Source organism: Ochotona curzoniae, unplaced genomic scaffold, assembly GCF_017591425.1.
Source record: "Ochotona curzoniae isolate NIBS_2020 unplaced genomic scaffold, NIBS_Ocur_1.0 contig_291, whole genome shotgun sequence".
Classification (NCBI taxonomy): Eukaryota; Metazoa; Chordata; class Mammalia; order Lagomorpha; family Ochotonidae; genus Ochotona; species Ochotona curzoniae.
This window is the reverse complement of record NW_024465649.1, coordinates 13,896,595-13,914,752: the sequence shown is the minus strand read 5'-3', so window position 1 is coordinate 13,914,752 and position 18,158 is coordinate 13,896,595. Positions and strand designations below refer to the sequence as shown.

At 43.2% G+C, this 18,158-nt stretch overlaps 1 protein-coding gene across 1 annotated transcript; it reads left to right on the top strand.

Annotated features, from left to right (window-relative positions):
- The first annotated feature begins 1,108 nt into the window (after positions 1–1,108).
- Positions 1,109–12,603, top strand: PRPF38A (pre-mRNA processing factor 38A). The gene is made up of 10 exons (XM_040978538.1): positions 1,109–1,448; positions 2,187–2,346; positions 4,732–4,853; positions 5,425–5,510; positions 7,077–7,187; positions 10,486–10,598; positions 11,499–11,525; positions 11,635–11,732; positions 12,144–12,192; positions 12,445–12,603. The coding sequence occupies exons 1-10, from the start codon at positions 1,319–1,321 to the stop codon at positions 12,485–12,487; spliced, it is 939 nt and encodes a 312-aa protein (XP_040834472.1). The 5' UTR covers positions 1,109–1,318; the 3' UTR covers positions 12,488–12,603.
- The last annotated feature ends 5,555 nt before the right edge of the window (positions 12,604–18,158 follow it).

Below are 18,158 nucleotides of genomic sequence, written 5' to 3'. Positions count from 1 at the left end.
AACGATGTTATGCAACCCATGTACAATTCATGCAAAATTTTGCATATGATTCCAGGGTATTCGCAAACCTGCAGTCTACACGTCGGATCGCACAACTGAAAACCGCGGAGGCGGAGGCCCTGCTGCCTCCTCTGAACTTCACTGTTGATGGCTGCAGCGCTGGGTTCCATTCCTCTCCCCACCCCCACGCAAGGCTTAGAAAATTTGCTGGAGGTTTTTGTATCTTGTCAGGTTTCCATCTCAAATGTGCCAAGTGGGCTGAGCACTCACTGTTCTCACAGCTTATCCTGCTCAGTCCAGTGCTGTGGCCCGTAGCCACAACCTGCACCCATCAAGTGCAGGTTGGGCCAGAAGACAAGGTGGTGCGGAATTCTGCCTGGAAATCCAGCAGCTGGGAACAGCTCACCTTAAAGATGACGCCCCGGGCCATGTTCCCAGGCAGCCGAGTCCCAAGCTGCGACCCCCGAGATAGCCCTCTGGCCTCGACTACGTCACCCAATTAGGGACACAGCATCGGATCCGTCTGCCCCGTCCGGTTCGGTACATTCTAAGTCAGAGAAGGAAGCTACGCAACTGCTTTGTAAAAGGTCAGGCAGGCCAAAGGCGAGATCCTCAGCGAGGAGTTTTGGGGTGCAGAGAGCAGGAATGCCAGCGCTTCTCCCCTCGTGTGAGCACGAGGTAAAGAGGAAGCCTCCTACAAGGGCACTGCAGAGTGCGTGGCGCTCCACAGGCGCTTCGTGCCTGCCGGCTGACGGAGTCCACGGGGGAACACCGCGGGTCCTCGGCTCGCCCTCCAGCCCGCCGGCTAGCACACTCACCACGCGCGCCGAGGCTTCTCGAACGAGCCGCACGCCGTTCGCTTCCGTCCGACTCCGGCAGCTGTAGCAGCCCTGACCTGCCACAGCCGGAATCCTGCTTTAAAACCACGGGTCGCAAAAAAGACTCCAAGTACCCAGCCGTCTCCGCTCCCAGGAAATTTGGACTAAAGAAAAAAAATTTCGCGCCACACGGCGTGGCCCCGCCCCCTCAGGACGTCCCTGCGTGACGCCTGCACCCGGCGGCCCCGCCCCGCCCAGAGCGACGCACGGCGTGGCGGCGGCCATCGCGCACTTGCGGAAGTTCCTCAGGCCGTGAGAGGTTTCCGATTTCAAGATGGTCGCCTAAGTCGCCGGAAAGTCTTCCTCCGCCTGCCTTCGGACCGCTTGTGGGTTTTTTTGTTTTTTTTTTTTTCCTTTCTTTGTGTGAGTTTTGTCTGTGTGTTCAACCTGGTTGTGACGCCTTTTTAGCCCGACGGAAGGAGGGCTGAAGGCGTTCTAAAATGGCGAACCGTACGGTGAAGGATGCGCACAGCATCCATGGCACCAACCCACAGTATCTTGTGGAGAAGATCATACGGACGCGCATCTACGAGTCCAAGTACTGGAAAGAGGAGTGCTTCGGCCTCACAGGTGAACGGGAGCGCGCCGGCCTGGGCGCCCTGGGACTGGGGGAGGAGGGACGGGAACGCCGCGGTCATTCAGACGCTGGAGCCGACTGCTGGCCCAGCGCGTCCCGGGCACCGTCGGATCCTGCTCTGAAGGGTGTCTGGATTGGGTTCTCGGAGTCGTTCCAGATTTCAAGGTAGCTTGCTGGGTTCCAAGCAGTGCGCAGCTCAGGATCCGTGGTGTTAACTCCTCGACCTTAGCTTCTGGAACTATTCCAAGAACTCAGACGTTGGAAACAAAAATTCTTGATCAGTCCGTCCTTAAGTCTCAGTCGGTTCACTGTTTCCACGTTCGAGTCTTACTTTAAATGCCTGTACTTCAGAGACGCTTTCCATGTAGCCTTCTGCTCTTAATTTTTGAATTCTGGTTTAATTCAGCTTCCAGCAGACTTTGGAGCTAGTCTCTTTAGCCTTTTCTAGCCCTTGCTTTCTTTACCTGGAAGTAGGAGCGTTGCCAGCTGTTTCCCCACTACCTGTGAGGACTGAGATGAAGTGACATGTTTGGAATATTATCTGGCTTGTAGTGACATTTCCGTGTGTAGTAATTACTGTCATCATTGTCATCGTTGGTGTTAACACTTGTTCTAGTATTAAACTCCTAGTGACTGGAGGAGTATCAAACTTGAACTAATGCCATTTCCACCCAGGAACGTTGTCATCGCATTGTACTCTTTTGAGATGTGCCGTTTCTTTTTGTTTTTAGCTGAACTGGTGGTGGATAAAGCCATGGAGCTAAGATTTGTGGGCGGTGTCTATGGCGGCAACATCAAGCCCACTCCCTTTTTGTGTTTAACCTTGAAGATGCTTCAGATTCAGCCTGAGAAGGATATCATTGTAGAGTTTATCAAGAATGAAGATTTCAAGTGAGTGAAGTTATTAACTAACAAAGAGTTCAGTGGTTCAGAATTGGGCATTTGTTGGGACATGTGACTGCAGCCTGTTTCAACATTTTTCATTTCCACACTAAGTTTTTTCTCTTTGAGCACCCAAGCTTGTGTTTTGTCTGTTCTGGTGTGTTAATCTGCTTCACTTTCTCCATCACAGCCATCTTTCCCCCTTTTATAGAGTTTGATATTCCCTGAACATACATTAATTAGAAATATGAGCATAATATGCTGATTGGCACTGGACACTCCCAAGTGGAGGAAACAATATAAGGTAGCAAGTAAGGTGTCGGATCTGGGTTCATGTCCAGGCTGTCAGTAATTAACTGTCACCTTGGAGAAACTAATTTGAGAGTTGAACATGTTACACGAAAATGTATCGGCACAATGTCTGTTGCAGGGTAAACACCTTAGCGTGTATTAGCTGCTCTTAACTATTCCATCCCATCCTCCGGGAGCTCACAGAGCAGTGTGGGAGATACACAGGATATTAGGTATTGTATGCTAAGGGCCTTCCATATAATTCATTTGACTTCCCAGCAAGACTGTAAAATTATTATGCCTTTATTACAGAGTAGGTAACTGAAGCATAAAGAGATTAAATAATTTACCAAAAGGCAAACAATTGGTAAATGGCAAATGTCACTTCAGAATTCATATACTTTGCTAAACTAGGCTGCTTCTGATGTAAAGAAGCCTACTGGTTATCCAGGTGACATTTGAGTAATTAAGTTGATAAGAGCACAGAAGGAAAAGAAAGCAATCTATCAGACTTGTTTTTAACCATTTTATGAGCATTTCTCTTTTAAAGATTTAATTTTTACTCAAAAGGCAGAGTTGGAGAGAGAGATTGATCTTGCATCCACTGCTTCACTCCCCAGATCCGAGGGCCAGAGCTGAGATGGCCAGGAGCTGCTGCTGCTGTTTTCTCCGCATGGGCGCAGGGACCAAGCCTTTGATGCACCCTCAACTGCTTTCTCAGGCACCTTACCAGGGAGCTAGATTGATTATGGAGCAGTCAGGTCTCGAACCAGCACGCCTGTGGGATGCTGTCATGTCAGACAGAGGCTATATCACAATACCAGCTCCTACAAACATTTACTAAACACATCAGGCCCAAAACGTAGGTAACATTATCTCCATTTTACAAGAACTGAGAAAAACATGTAACTTACTCATTGTTAAGAGTTAATAAATAGGGCCCGGCGCGGTGGCGCAAGTGGTTAAAGGTCCTCGCCTTGCACGCCCGGGATCCCATATGGGCGCCGGTTCTAATCCCGGCAGCCCTGCTTCCCTTCCAGCTCCCTGCCTGTGGCCTGGGAAAGCAGTCGAGGACAGCCCAAAAGCTTTGGGAACCTGCACCTGCGTGGGAGACCCAGAAAAGGCTCCTGGCTTCGGATCGGCATAGTATCGGCCCGTTGCGCTCACTTGGGGAGTGAATCATCGGACGGAAGATCTTCCTCTCTGTCTCTCCTCTCTGTATATCTGCCTTTCCAATGAAAAAAATAATAAAAATAAATCTTTAAAAAAAAAAAAAGAGTTAATAAATAATGAAATCAAATTTTAAGCCATGACTGACTTCTTTTCAGAACCCACACTTTTATTAAATATATCCATGTCTTCCATTAAATGTAGTATCTCATTTGATTCTTAGAATAATCCTGTGAGTTAAACACATCTTGCCCAGATTTTACAGGTGATATATTTTAAACTTGAAGACCAGGTACAATAGCCTAGTGGTTAAAGTCCTTACTTTGCATGCACCAGGATCCCATATGAATACCAGTTTGTATCCCAGCTGCTCCACTTTCCATCCAGCTCCCTGCTTGTGGCCTGGGAAAGCAGTGGTGGATGGCCCAAAGCCTTGGAACCCTGCACCTGTATGGGAGACCTGGAAGAGGCTCCTTGCTCTTGGCTTCAGATTGGATCAGCATTGTGGCTACTTGAGGAGTGAACCAGCAGATGGAAAATCTGTCTCTCCTTCTCTGTAAATCTGATTGTCCAATAAAAAAATAAGTAAATCTTCAGAAAAAAAAAAGGCCATGTACCATGTTCTCATAGGCAGTAAATGAAAGTGTCAGTTTGAACCCATGCATCCATATTTTAGCCATCTGCTCCATGCTGTCTCCACAATGCAGCTTTAGCTCTCTGTCAAAATGAAAGAACATGATTCTGTGTTTCAGGAGAGTCGTAAAACTAAGGAAATTTTTTTTTAAATAATTATTAAATGGTTGACCAGGGTGACAAGGATCAAGATTTAGGGAAAACTGGTTGAATTCATTGCTTCCAAATTTGTTATTTCTTCTTGTCAAACTAAGGAAATTCTTAGGATAGGCTGTTGTTTTATTACCATCTCTCTATTAGGTATGTTCGTATGTTGGGGGCACTGTACATGAGGCTGACGGGGACTGCAATTGATTGCTACAAGTACTTGGAGCCTTTGTACAATGACTATCGAAAAATCAAGAGCCAAAACCGGAATGGAGGTGAGTAGGCCCCAGGTCTCTGGCCTGTCATTCCTAAGCCAGATTTATTTCACCTGTGTCTGGCCTTGCATTGTCACAGATGCTATGAACGCTTCTCTTCATCGTCATTGTTAGTGCCTTTATCCAAGCACTTCCCATCACTCGTGGAGGATATTCAGTGTGACTCTTGACTTCCCATTGACTGCATACAGAGACTGCCTCTGTCTGCTTCCTTTCCCAACTGCATCCTGCATTAATCCATGCTTTGTGTCATCTGCTTTCTCCACATGTGCTCCATCCCTCAAGAACTAACTTTAAAATAAAACAAGGCTTACCTACATAAAAATCCTCCCAGAGTCAGTTTTCATATATTACATCTTCATAGTTCTTTCTAGTTGCATCTTCTTTGCACTATATTCACACTATCATTTATAGATTATATTGTAAATATATTCTTACACAGGGTTATAATTTAAAAAAAATTTTTTGTTTATTTTAAAATTTTATGGCACATTTCAAAATGGCCTCATAAAGTTAAATTTTTTTAATCTAAATCCTTTTAGTTTGCTTAAGTTCATTTTTTTTCTTTTAGAGTTTGAGCTAATGCATGTAGATGAATTCATTGATGAACTCCTCCACAGTGAGAGAGTCTGTGACATCATTCTGCCCCGGCTACAGGTAAGAGAAAATCTGTTACCAGAGTCACCCTTCCCCTGCAGTCACGCAAAAACACACAAACGTTGAACCATTGAGGCCCATGATCTTGTGAGTTCTCTGAATAAGTAATCTTCATGTCTATGAGAAAGTGGATTAGGAATGAGAGAAACAGATAGTGTCTGAACAGTAAGGTTTTAAAAGCAAATAGTTTATCATAAGAAAACTTTAAGATGTCATATCAAATATTTCATAGCTTGAGTGGTAGATTTTAAACTTTTGTGTCTTTTTTGTATACCGATATTCATGTACAAAGCCAGTATTATTATTATTATTATTATAAAAAACGTTTATTTATTTTAAAGGTAGAGTTAGAGGGAGAGAAGGAAGGATCTTTAGCTGTTCACTCCCAAATAGCCTTAGAGCTGAGGTGAGGCCAGGAGCCATGAGTCTGAGCCTCCCAAGTGGGTACAAGGGCCCAGTGTATTTGGGTCATGTTGCAGTGCTTTTCTGGGTGCATAGCAGGGAACTGGATCAGAAGTAGAGCAGCCAGGACTTGAATCAGCATCCATGTGGGGTAGCAGCATTGTAGGTGGCAGCTTCACCCATCACAGAAACACAGCCCCAAAGCCAGAATTAAAACAGGTAAAAAGATAAACAGGAGGGAAAATTGAGCACACTAGTCTTTAAAACTTCCCTTTCATCATTCTACCTCTCTTGTCTAATGTTAAACGACAGGAAGATATACAGACAGAAGGAGATACAGAGAGAGACTTTTGTCTGCTGGTTCACTCCCCAAGTGGCCACAACGGCCAGAGCTGAGCTGAGCCGAAACTAGGAGCCAGAGCCTCCTCTGGATCTCCCACATAGTTGCAGGGCCCCATGGCTTTGGGCCGTCCTCCACTACTTTCCCAGGCCACAGGCAGGGAGTTGGATGGGAAGCAGGGCTGCCAGGATGGGATCCTGGCACATGCAGGGCAAGAACTTTAGCTACTAGGCTACTACTCTAGGCCCAAGGTTTATTTGTTTTTATTTGAAAAACAGATTTAGAGAGGAGAGAAAACGAACCTCCATCCTCTGGTTCATTCCCAAATGGCTGCAACAGCCATAACTGAGCTGATCTGAAGCTAGGAGTAGATTCTTGGTCTCCCACATGAATACAGAGTTCCAGGGCTTTAGGCCATTCACTGCTTTCTCACAGCCACAGACAGGGAGCTGGATCAGAAGCGGGAGCAGCTGGGACAGGAACCAGGCCCATATGTGATTCCATATGAACTGGCCCCCACAGTTTTGGTTCTTGTCCTACATAAAGTGATTGATACTCCAGTTACTTTATGAAATAAGATCAATTTAAGGGAACAATAGCCCTAGAAAATGAAGATTTTTCTCTTCAGCTTTATATTTATGTTTAAAGTGGACATAAAAAAGTATATTGCAGACATATTCAGCTCCTTAAAACCTTGAACTGTCTTGAAGTAAAATTGCCTTAGTTGTTACTTGTGGCTTTTCTGTCAGTCCTAGCGGGTCAGTCCTGGGGCTTCCTGACACAGGCGATGGCGGTGATCCTCCAAATCTTTCCGTCTTTTGTAGAAGCGCTATGTGCTAGAGGAAGCTGAGCAGCTGGAGCCTCGAGTGAGTGCTCTGGAAGAGGACATGGATGACGTGGAGTCCAGCGAAGAGGAGGAGGAAGAGGACGAGAAGGTGAGGCACCTAGAATTTAAGGACTGGGGAAGGGTGGCGACGAAGCCAGGAGTGCTGCTTTTGGTTTGTGTTCAGATTTCAGCAATTTAAACTACAGTAGTCCCTCATGAGAGCTATGAGCTTGAGTGCATTAGATTTTGAGGCATAGCTCTGCCATTAGTGACAATGTAATCTTGTGCAAATTGTTTCATCCTCAATAAAGAGAAGAGATTGATCTTCTTTTCTCAAGACCGTTGAGTGATAGGTGTGTGTGTGCGTGTGCGCATGCAAAGCCCTTGCATGATACCGGTATGTTATTCTTGCTGCATCAATGGTACCCACTAAAATAACAACATGGGTAAAACCTTTGGTAATTGCACCTATCTTATAGTATGAGACTAGTTGAGAGGAGAAAGTACCTATTGTGTATTTTATGTCTGAGGTGAGTTTGGGGTCTAATTCCATTTTCCTCAATAGAGATACCAGTGGGTCTGTTTTAAAAATTCCATTCTTTCCTCATAGATCTGTTACCATTGCTGCAGTAACTCAAACTGCATGTACATGTATGTCTGTTTTTTAATTATCTTTTCAGCTGGTTATTTTGTCTGTCTGTGTGCCAATACCACAGTGTCAGAATGTATGGCTTTGTAAGTTGTCTTAATATTCATTAAGCAAGTGTTTCTTTACTTTGTTCTTTAGTATCCTATTGAGCCACTGTTCTTTTATATAGAATGGACCTAATTCACAAATCCAAAAAGAAACATGCTAGGATTTTGATAGACATTTTAATCTGACTAAATTTTGGGAAGAGTGTGACATTTATGAACATGAAAAATCTTTTTATCCCCATTTATGATTTCCTATATACACTTACTGTGTGTCTTCTTCTTGAGTCCCTTTTACCTTTTGTTGCTATTGTAAAAAATAGACTTCTAAAAAGTATTTGTTGTTAGTGTTTAGGAATTAACTAATCTTTGTAGATTTAGAGGGGAGAATTCCATGTCAACAGTCTTATCTGGAATAATGTAATTATTTTCCTTTCTAACCTTTATTCTCTTAATTTTTTGTCTTGAACTTACAATGTAGTAGGGAGTAGAAGTTTATGACCAAAGACATTTTTGTTTTCTCTATTTTGAAGGGATAGCCTTGACATTTCCTTAAGAAGTACATGGACACCTGCTAAAAGCATAGATTCTTAAAGATTATGAAAATATGTATTCTCACTGAAATGCCTAAAAATTTGATGTTGCCAAGCAAGAAACTACATCAAATATTCAGACTCTAAACTGTGTGATAAAATTAATGTATTTTATACATTTAAAAAAAAGGTAGTCCACTTAAAAACTACAGTATTGTGCCAGGCCCTACCCAGAAGCAATAATTGATATCTCTGGAGGTAATGTGGGAGAGTTGAGAGTGGTAGCTGCTTTGTGGCTGGAAGCTGATTAACTCAGAGAAAGGGAAAATGCTGCCTTAAGGGTACTGAGAAAGTAAGGTTGGAAGTATAGCTCCAAGTCTACAAGCTTCCTGAGAACTGAGTACAAGAATTAGCCAGGAACTGAAAACCATGCAAAGCTAGAGAAATGAACCAAAACAAACAGTTTCCTTATATTTTTAAAGGAAAATTTCTACCCACCATCCAATTTGCAAAGATTATAGCTCATGCACTGCTGTCCAGTGTATGGACATGATTTTGAAGCCAACCGCAGATAGCTTACAGTTCATAATAAAACTTATTGTCATGCTTATCTATATCATTCCTGCCTGGACCATCATCTGTATCCTTATTACTTTCTTAATATCAAATATTCAGTGTACACATTTCCTTAGCTTTCAATTTTAATTATTTGAGTTAGTATTCAGCGGTTTGTACATGGTAATTAGTCTACAAGTTGCCTCCATCACTTTTTGCCTTTTTGACGGCGGGGGGTGGGAAGTGTTTCCTTTGGAGTGGAGCAAAACTTCACAGGAGAGGTGCATACATTTTCTGAGATGTGCAGAGTATGGCTTTCTCACTTTTTTGTAAGTTAGATTCCAGATCAATACTGAGCTCAAATAGAGATTGCAAAATTATATTTCAGTTCTGTCATTTCTTCATTTATTATCTAGAATACTCCTAAGGAGAAACCACCAAGATCAAAGTTTAGTTTAAGTACTAAGATGCATTTATTTATTTTTAACTACCCATTAAAGAGCTTACTTCAAGATAATGAACGTTTTTTCCTGATAGTATTATGAACTCATGGATTTTAATTCAATTTGATACTTTTCTGCCTTCTCATACAAGTGCCAGTTAACGTTTTAGATATTTCTACCATAGATCTAGAATTAGTAATTTTCCAAGAAGTTCTTGGTTTCTTTTATAGGATATAGTATGGACACTGTGTGTGCTTATCACAGCCAGGCCTTTAGAGTTGACAGAGCTAGGAGAGAAATTGAGACGGGAGGGAGATACTGACAGGTGGGGAATGCAGATTTCCATCTGCTAGTTAACTCGCAAATGGCTGGGCCATATTGAAGCGAAGAGCCAGGAACTCCATCCAGTTCTCCCACATAGGTAGCAGAGCCCAAGTACTTCAATCATCCTTTGCTGCCTTCTCAAGCACATTAGCAGGAAGCAGAATTGGAAGTGGAAGAACCTAGACTTAAACTTGTACTCTGATAAGGGAGTCACTGGTGGCATTTTATTCTTTGGAGCAGATTGTCATCTCTAAAGGTCTTTTCTTTTACAACAAAAATATAGCTTCTTAGCCCAGTGGTAACCTAGTAGCTAAAGTCCTTGCCTTGCATGTGCCAGAATCCCATATGGGAACCAGTTTGTGTCCCAGGTGTCCCCACTTCCCATCCAGCTCCCTGCCTGTGGCCTGGGAAAGCAATGGAGAATGGCCCAAAAGTTTGGGACCCTGCACACCTGTGGGAGACCCAGAAGAAGCTCCTGGCTCCTTGCTTTAGATCAGCCCATTCCAGCCGTTGTGGTCACTTTGGGGAGTGAACCAACAGATTGAAGATCTTTCTCTGTCTCTCCTCCTTTCTATAAATTTAACGTTCCAATAAAAAGTGACTAAATCAATCTTAAAAAAAAATATAGCTTCTTGAGAGAGTCAGCACTTGCTGCATTCAGAGTCCTAGATAATGTTAAGGTTATTGCAAATGTTGATTGTATGTAGGGAGTTAGGATACCTTTCTCTTTCCCAGGTTCTCTCTCTGAATCGCCTTTTTAAATCACTGGGAGGTGAATTTTGGGAGCAGAAGGGGAGTGTTCCTAGGCTAGCTTTCTGTAAGCCTCTACCTCTCACTGACCCAGCCATCTCCTTTCTAGCTGGAAAGAGTACCATCCCCTGATCACCGCCGTCGAAGCTATCGAGACTTGGACAAACCCCGTCGTTCTCCTACACTGCGCTACAGGAGGAGTAGGAGTCGGTCTCCCAGAAGGTAAGGCTCTGGTCATTGGCATCCTGAGGGAGACTTCGGCCAAGGCAGTCTAGAAGGTTAGCGTTTCAAGGAAGGAAAAATGCCCAATTGGAGACCACTGGCCAATTATATTACCTGTTACTCCAGTCACCACCTACTAAGTTCTCAATAAAAGTAACCATTTATTTATTTAGTTAGTTAGTTATTGAGTATGTTGTCAGTAATTTAAATTGGGCTTCAGTAGGCAGTTTTTTTGAAGTTATATTGGCTCACTTACTTTACACATAGCTGTGTATTAGCTGGTATAGGCATTGCTTAGCCAGTTGACTAGATGTTTGTCTTCTCAGTACCTTTAAATCTCCAATAGGCTAAGTCAGGTATATTTTCATGGCAGTAGCAAAAAGCAAGAACAGAGAATGGTCCCCAACAGGCTAATCTTCCGTCCTGTGTTCTCAGCATCTAATATGGACACAGGTTTGTGTCCCAGCTGCTCCACTTCCCATCCAGCTACCTGCTTACGGCTTGAGAAAGCAATGCAGAATGGCCCAAAGCCTGGGACCCTGCATCCACATGAGACTGGGAAGGAGCTCCTGGCCCCAGCTTCAACTCAGTTCTGGCTGGAGCTACTTAGGAAGTGAACAGATTTATGAACTCCTTCTCTTTCTATAAAATTTGCCATTTAAATAATAAGTAAATCTTCCAAGCCTACTCACACAAATGTTTGCCTGATTTCTACTTGTGTCACATTTGCAAATACCCCAATTGTCAAAATCATGTAACCAATCCTAGATTTACAAAGGGAGGGTATTTAAAAAGTTCTATATCACAGACATCAATAGAAAACTACGAGAAATAATAGTTGTATTCTTTATGCTGTGTCCATAACACTAACCTAGGTTCCCCTTTTCTTTTCTCTGCTAGACGGAGCCGATCTCCCAAACGGAGAAGGTAAGCCCTCAGTCATTTCTTGTGAAGGACAGTGTACTGGGGATGGGGTATTGGTATTACGCAAGTACTACCAGACACAGACAGTGGTCTGACCTGCTTTATTCCACAGCCCATCCCCTCGCCGAGAGAGGCATCGTAGCAAGAGTCCCAGACGTCATCGCAGCAGGTCTCGAGATCGGCGGCACAGATCCCGCTCCAAGTCCCCAGGTAAGAGGAGCATTTATAGCATCCAGCAGTATAGGGTTGCCTGACCGTACTAGTGCCTCACAGAAAAAGAAATGCATATTAAATTTGGGAATCAGGATCTATATTTTGACTCTCTTTCACAGATTTTGCTGATTTGATAATGGGCTTAATGGTTTAATCCTAGTAGTGATAAAAATATAGTATCATTTTTGTGAGGTTAATCATGACACCTCGAAGTTATGAGGCAATTTTACAATTGCCTTCTCTGTCAGATGTAAAACGATACACTTACTAATTCACAAAGGTGTTAGCAAGAGGTGTCAGCAACATAAGCCAAAAGTATATTAAGCTAATGGGAGGATTAGTGGAGGTAAAAATGACAGTTTCAGAATGAGTCAGACCCTCACTTGTCATTGGCATGTTCTTTTCTAGGTCATCATCGCAGTCACAGACACAGGAGCCACTCAAAGTCCCCTGAAAGGTATGGACAGAATTTTGTTTTCAGTTTTAAAAACTTGACTTTCAATTAATAAACTTGCATTACAAACTCTTACTACCACAAACGCTAATACTAGGTGGACAACTTTTCAGGAGGTGTTTTTCCCAATGTTAATGTTGGATAGTTGTTGTAGATATAAAATGCCACCACACGTAGTTAATGAATAGTGCCAGCACCCAACATGGACCTTTACCTGCTCCTTAATGTAATCATTTCTTTGTGGTGTCATTTCAGATCTAAGAAAAGCCACAAGAAGAGCCGGCGAGGGAATGAGTAATGGATTCACTTTGGCTTCAAGTCCAAATGGCCTCTTCTGCTTGAGGACATCTGTCTGTGTAGAAGAATTAAGACCTGCTCCCCAGGCAGCTAATAAGAATATTATTGTCTTTCTTATCAAGTTTCTCCACCTTTTTTTTTTAAATGAAAGTGGTGCTGAATTTTGTATCTCTTTTAAAAAGATAACAAACATCTTTAAGGGATGATAATATTTCTTTTTTAGGCATTTTTTAAAAGATTTTATTTTTACTGGAAAGTCATATATACAGAGAGGAAGGTCTTCCATCTATCAATCCACTCCCCAAGCAGCCACAAATGGCCGGAGCTGCACCAATCCGAAGCCAAGAGCCTACAGCCTCTTCTGGGTCTCCCATGTGGGTGCAGGGTCCCAAGGGTTCAGGCCGTCATCAGTTGCTTTCCCAGGCCACAAGCAGGGAGCTGGAAGGAAAGCAGGGCCACCAGGACTAGAACCAGCACCCGTATGGGATCCTGGCACGTGCACGGTGAGGACTTTAGCTGTTAGGCTACTGCGCCATGCACGGATGATAATATTCCTTAAGGTCATCTTGTAACTTGGCCAACCATGTACATTCATATTTAGTAGAGTGGAGAATTTCTAGGAGTTGGTTATGACAAAACAGGCCACTTAGTGATTCTATCCTTTCCTGTTACCAAGCCCAGGATATCTCTTTTGTAGTTTATTTTTTGGTTTGTCTACTCCAAGATCACATCAGAAAGACAGCAGCTCCTTCCTTCTACTATGTCAGCAAGTAGTGGTGAACCTGGAAACTGTGACCAGCGATTTCTAAGAACAGCATGCTTATTCTGGATCATCTAATGTGTCACTGAACAGTTTAAAGAGCAGTAGCACTTACTATCCCATACAGAGCACATGTTTGTAATGCCCTTTGTTCTTCCCCACAAGCCAGGATTCACTTGCTCCGCCTTTATCCTATAAACATTAAAAATTACCCACACCTCATTGTTAGCAGGAGGGCAATAATATTGAAAACGACTTGACAGAAAATGTTAACTACTTAAGATTTTTACCTGCATTGCTGGATAGTGATGCCATTCACAGATGTAAAAAATAGACCGGAAAAAGACAGTGCTTAGAGGGACAAGAAATGAGTCTTAGGGTTGAGAATGATCCATGAAGCCTGTAGTTTTGAGAAGCTGTGGGATGGCATGCAGAAGTAATGGTGGGTGTCCTGCAGCTGTAGTTAACCACAGCGAGAACTGCTCACCAGTTACCTTAAGGTTTCAGCTTCTTAGAAAATCCTGTCACAGGATAGACATTTTGTTTACAATGAAGAGATTTTTGTAGAAATATGAGAAGTTTTTAATTTGTTTGAGCCTTCATATTCTTAATGTTTCCTTCTTATACTCATATCTGAGCTAATAAACATTGTCCCTAAGAACTGTTACGGTTTACAGTAGAACTATCTGTAGGAGTTCCATTTAACAGTATATGTAAATATCTCTAATTCTGTTTAGAGTCCTAGCAGTTATTTCTTTACTAAGCAGAAAGAAATTTCTTCTGGCTTAAACGGCCTGTGAACAACCAAGTTAGCATCAGTATACTGTTAAAAGTAAAAATTTTGTAACTGTATTTTATAGTGGTAATGTCCTCACCCCACAAAAAAAGTAATAAATGAACCCAAACATAAATGTTAAAGGATAGTAAAATCTGAGCAAAAAATCAGCATGAAGACCAACAGAGTGCTATTATATAGTCAGGACAATTTAAAAAGGTAGGACTAGAATATCTGTGTCGTTTTGGTAAAGCAACAAAATCTCAGAGGGGATGGTGCATATGGACAAACTTCTGTCCTCTGTTAAGTGTAGGACAAGGCTTGGAGTGGTAACTTTATAAAGCTACCTTTATTTTGATGTTTAAAAGACAGACATAAGATCTCCCAATTGCTGGTTCACTCCTCGCAAAGTCTACAACAGCCAGGAACTTGAAACTTGCCATGGTCTCCTGCTTCGGTGGCAGAGACCTAAGTACTTGAGCTATAATCGGGAACTTCCCAGGATACACCCTGATTTGAGGCTGCCATGGGCTGCAGAGAAAAGGCTCAAATCTCTGCACCCCAGAATGAGATGCTGGCATCCCAAGCAACATCTTGGCTGCTGTCCCAAATAAATGCCCCAACATGGTAGATGTAAAATGCTGTGATTGCAAACCAAATAAAGTCTGTTAGGTCTGTGTACAAAGATATTAAATTTCAAGAATTCTTAATTATAAAATAAATTTGTGTATTTCCTACTACACTAAATACCAGTTTCTACAGTAGGCACCTGTCTGATGGACAGCAACTCCCACTGCTGAGCTTGAGAACCAGGACTGGGGGCGGGCCTGATGAGCCAGCATTAGTGTGGGATGGGTAGCGGGTTGGTTGGTTGAACTAGGCTTCCACACCCAATGATGAGTATCAGCTAAATGGGATGTAGGAAACACAGGACCAGTCTGCTGCACATGTTGGCAAGCACAGGAACCAAGGCTGGGGTGGGCCTCGCGGATTATTGGCGGTTGCTACAGCTAGACTGCAGTGCACCAGTGAACATGAGGGCTGAGTATGCAGTAGGCAGGGATGGGATGGGCACAGCATTTTACATAAAGAGGCAAGGTTATAGAACCAACTCGGCAATTACAACTACCAGTGTGTGTAGGCTGATGTAGGTGATAGACAGAACCAGTCCCCGTATTGGCAGGAGTACTGGTCAGGCCTGAGATCACTTTAGGTGAGGTTTCTTTCGGGATCCTCCCAACTGAACTGCTGCGACCTTGGGGAGAATTTCAGGAGCTGTGGTCTGACCGTGGAACACGTGTCAGAACTGGGCCTCCTCAGTGGCTTAGATGGAGCAGTGGACAGCATATCCAGGGCCTGCAGAAGACATCTGGTACCATAGCAGGGAGCAGGACAAATTGGTAAACTACCCTGGCCAAGCATTGACAGCACATATCTGGGCAAATATGGGCTCTTAAGGTTGACTATGTCAGCCAGTGGACTTTGGAAGGTTGTGTTCATCCTTGGTGCAGTGAGATGGACGGCATTTCAGCACTACAGGAGCCATCTGAGCAGAACCCTTTTATCATGCTCCACATCAGGGACCCTGGAGGGACATCGAGTGGCCATTCCCCATCCCCGGGGGCTGAGGTGGTTGGGAGGCTGGGTGCATCATCTCTCCTTGTCCCCCACCACCACCTTTCCTCAGATACAGGAAGAAGGGGAGAACCTGGAAGCAATGGTCTCATCTGCTTTCTCCTGACGTGAAACCTTTCCCACCTATCAACTATGTAAGTATCACCAAGTAAATATCAGTTATAGTACTGGGTACACACCACTGCTTTGAATCTTAGAAGCTTTTGGGTCCAGCACAATAGCCTAGTGGCTAAATCCTCACCTTGCACACCAGGGATCCCATATAGGCGCAGGTTCTTGTCCTGGTTGTTCCACTTCCCATCCAGCCTCCAAGCTGTGGCCTGGGAAAAGTGCAGAAAATGACCCAAAGCCTTGGGACTCTGCACCCATGTGGAGACCCGGAAGAAGCTTCAGATCAGCTCAGCTCCGGCCCTTGTGGCCATTTGCGAAACGTACCAGCAGATGGAAGATCTTTCTCTACGTACATCTGCCTTTCCAATGGGGGCGGGGTGAGGAGGTGGGGGAGGGAATCTTTATCCTAGGAGCTTTCAGCATACTGGGACATGTGGAAAGTCATGAGTGTTTTTCCCCTTAGTTTTTCCCCTTGCCCCAAAAACAACAAGAAGAAATAGCAAATTTGGAAGCAATGAATTGGCTCAATTTTCCCTAAACCTTGATCCTCCCCACCCTGATCAACCATGTAACCATTATTTTAAAAATAATAAAATTTTAAAAAGCTTTCAACAGAGTGCAACAACTAAAGTCTAATAAACCAAAGTGATATTGTGGTGTCAATCCTTCAGATTTGTAAAGATACCATGACGTGTTTAACCTGAGCAAAACCACAAAATTCAAGTGCACATGCTGAAGGGATTATAAAGCATGAAAAGACAGCAAGATTTCTGGAGCTTAAATAAGGATGGCTTTATTCAATCTTACTAGGAACCAGAAAATAGAAGGACAGAGAAAATAAACGACATGAAAATGGGAAGTACAGAGACAGGGTGGCTGTTGCAGTACACACGTTAGGCTGCTACCTGCAATGCTAGCACCCCATACAGACACTGGTTCAAATCCTGGTTGTTCTAATGGTGACCCAGCTCTCTGCTGATGATCTAGGAAAGAGATGGCGCATATTGTTTGAGCTCTTACCACTTACAAAGGAGACCCCGATAAAGCGCCTGTCTTTGGCCTTGCCAATCCCCAGCAGTTGCAGCCACTTGGGGGTGAACTCTTTCTCCTCCTTTGAAAAAGTCTCAAACAAATAAACAACAAGAAAACCCCAGCACATTAAAGAAAAATAGCCAAGAAATAAGCTGGTTAAAAAGACAAAAGAATCTTACCAGAAATCAGGCACAGAAATAAAGGCATAATAATAAGGAAAATGGTCTCAGATCTTAAACTAGGAAATGTAGTAAACCAAAAGACACCAAAGATCCAAGGGGAAAAAAATGTACCAGGAATTTTCTACTCTGTCCAGATGTCAAAAACAAAAGCAATGGACATTCTTAGGCCTTTGAGAAAAGTCCTAGAACCTGTGGAGGAGAACGGCGTGATGATAAAATTCACAACAAATCAAATGAACCTAATTATGACTCAATCAGTAAAAGGAGTGTTAGGTGCACTACAAAAACCTTAAAAGCACAAGAAGCTAAAGGTTAAAATTCAACAGTGTTTTCTTGAGATTAATTTTTATTTGAAATGCAGTTTTTACAGAGGAGAGCTGGAGGTTTTCTATCTGCAGGATCCCTCCCCGATGGCCACAATGGCCACAGCTCCTCTGGGTCTCACACACGGGTGCAAGGACCCAGGATCTTGGGCCATCCTCTGCTGTTTTCCAAGGCCATAAGCAGAGAGCTGGATGGGAAGTGGAATAACTGGGGCATGAACTAGCACCAGCAACACAGGGAAGAAGATAAGCCTGCTGAGCTGTCATGCCGGCCCCAGAAGAGCAGCTTTTTATGTGTGCTTGTTCCATTCTTCATAACATGATTTACATAAATCTTTGAACATGCATGGCCAGCATTATGCAATGCACTAAGCTGCTGCTTGTGGCACTGACTTTTTTTTTTTTTTTTGAGCTTCATGGGTTTTTTTTTTATTATTGCATTTAATTTTATAACAACGTTTCATAGGCTCTGATGTTCCCCCTTCCCCTCCCCTTGCACGGACTTCTAACTGCTCTACTTCTGCTCCAGCACCCTGTGCCTAGGAAAAAACAGCATTAATGACCCATGGACCTGAACTCCTGCCCTTCCTGGCTTCAGCCTGTCCTCAATCTAACAGTTGTGTTCATTTGAGGAGGAAAGCGGCTAAGGAAATATCCCCCACAAAACACTGGCTTGCTCTGTCATTCTCCCTTTCAAATAAGACATATGTAAAGCCAGAGAAAGAAAATCCCTCCAGGTCCTCTTTAGTTTTCTAAAACTGACCATAATTTTTAAAGCAAACTTAACTCATGTAAAACAAAAACAATATAGTTGAGAATATTTTCAGTTTCATTTCCCTCTATTAAATCCAAGT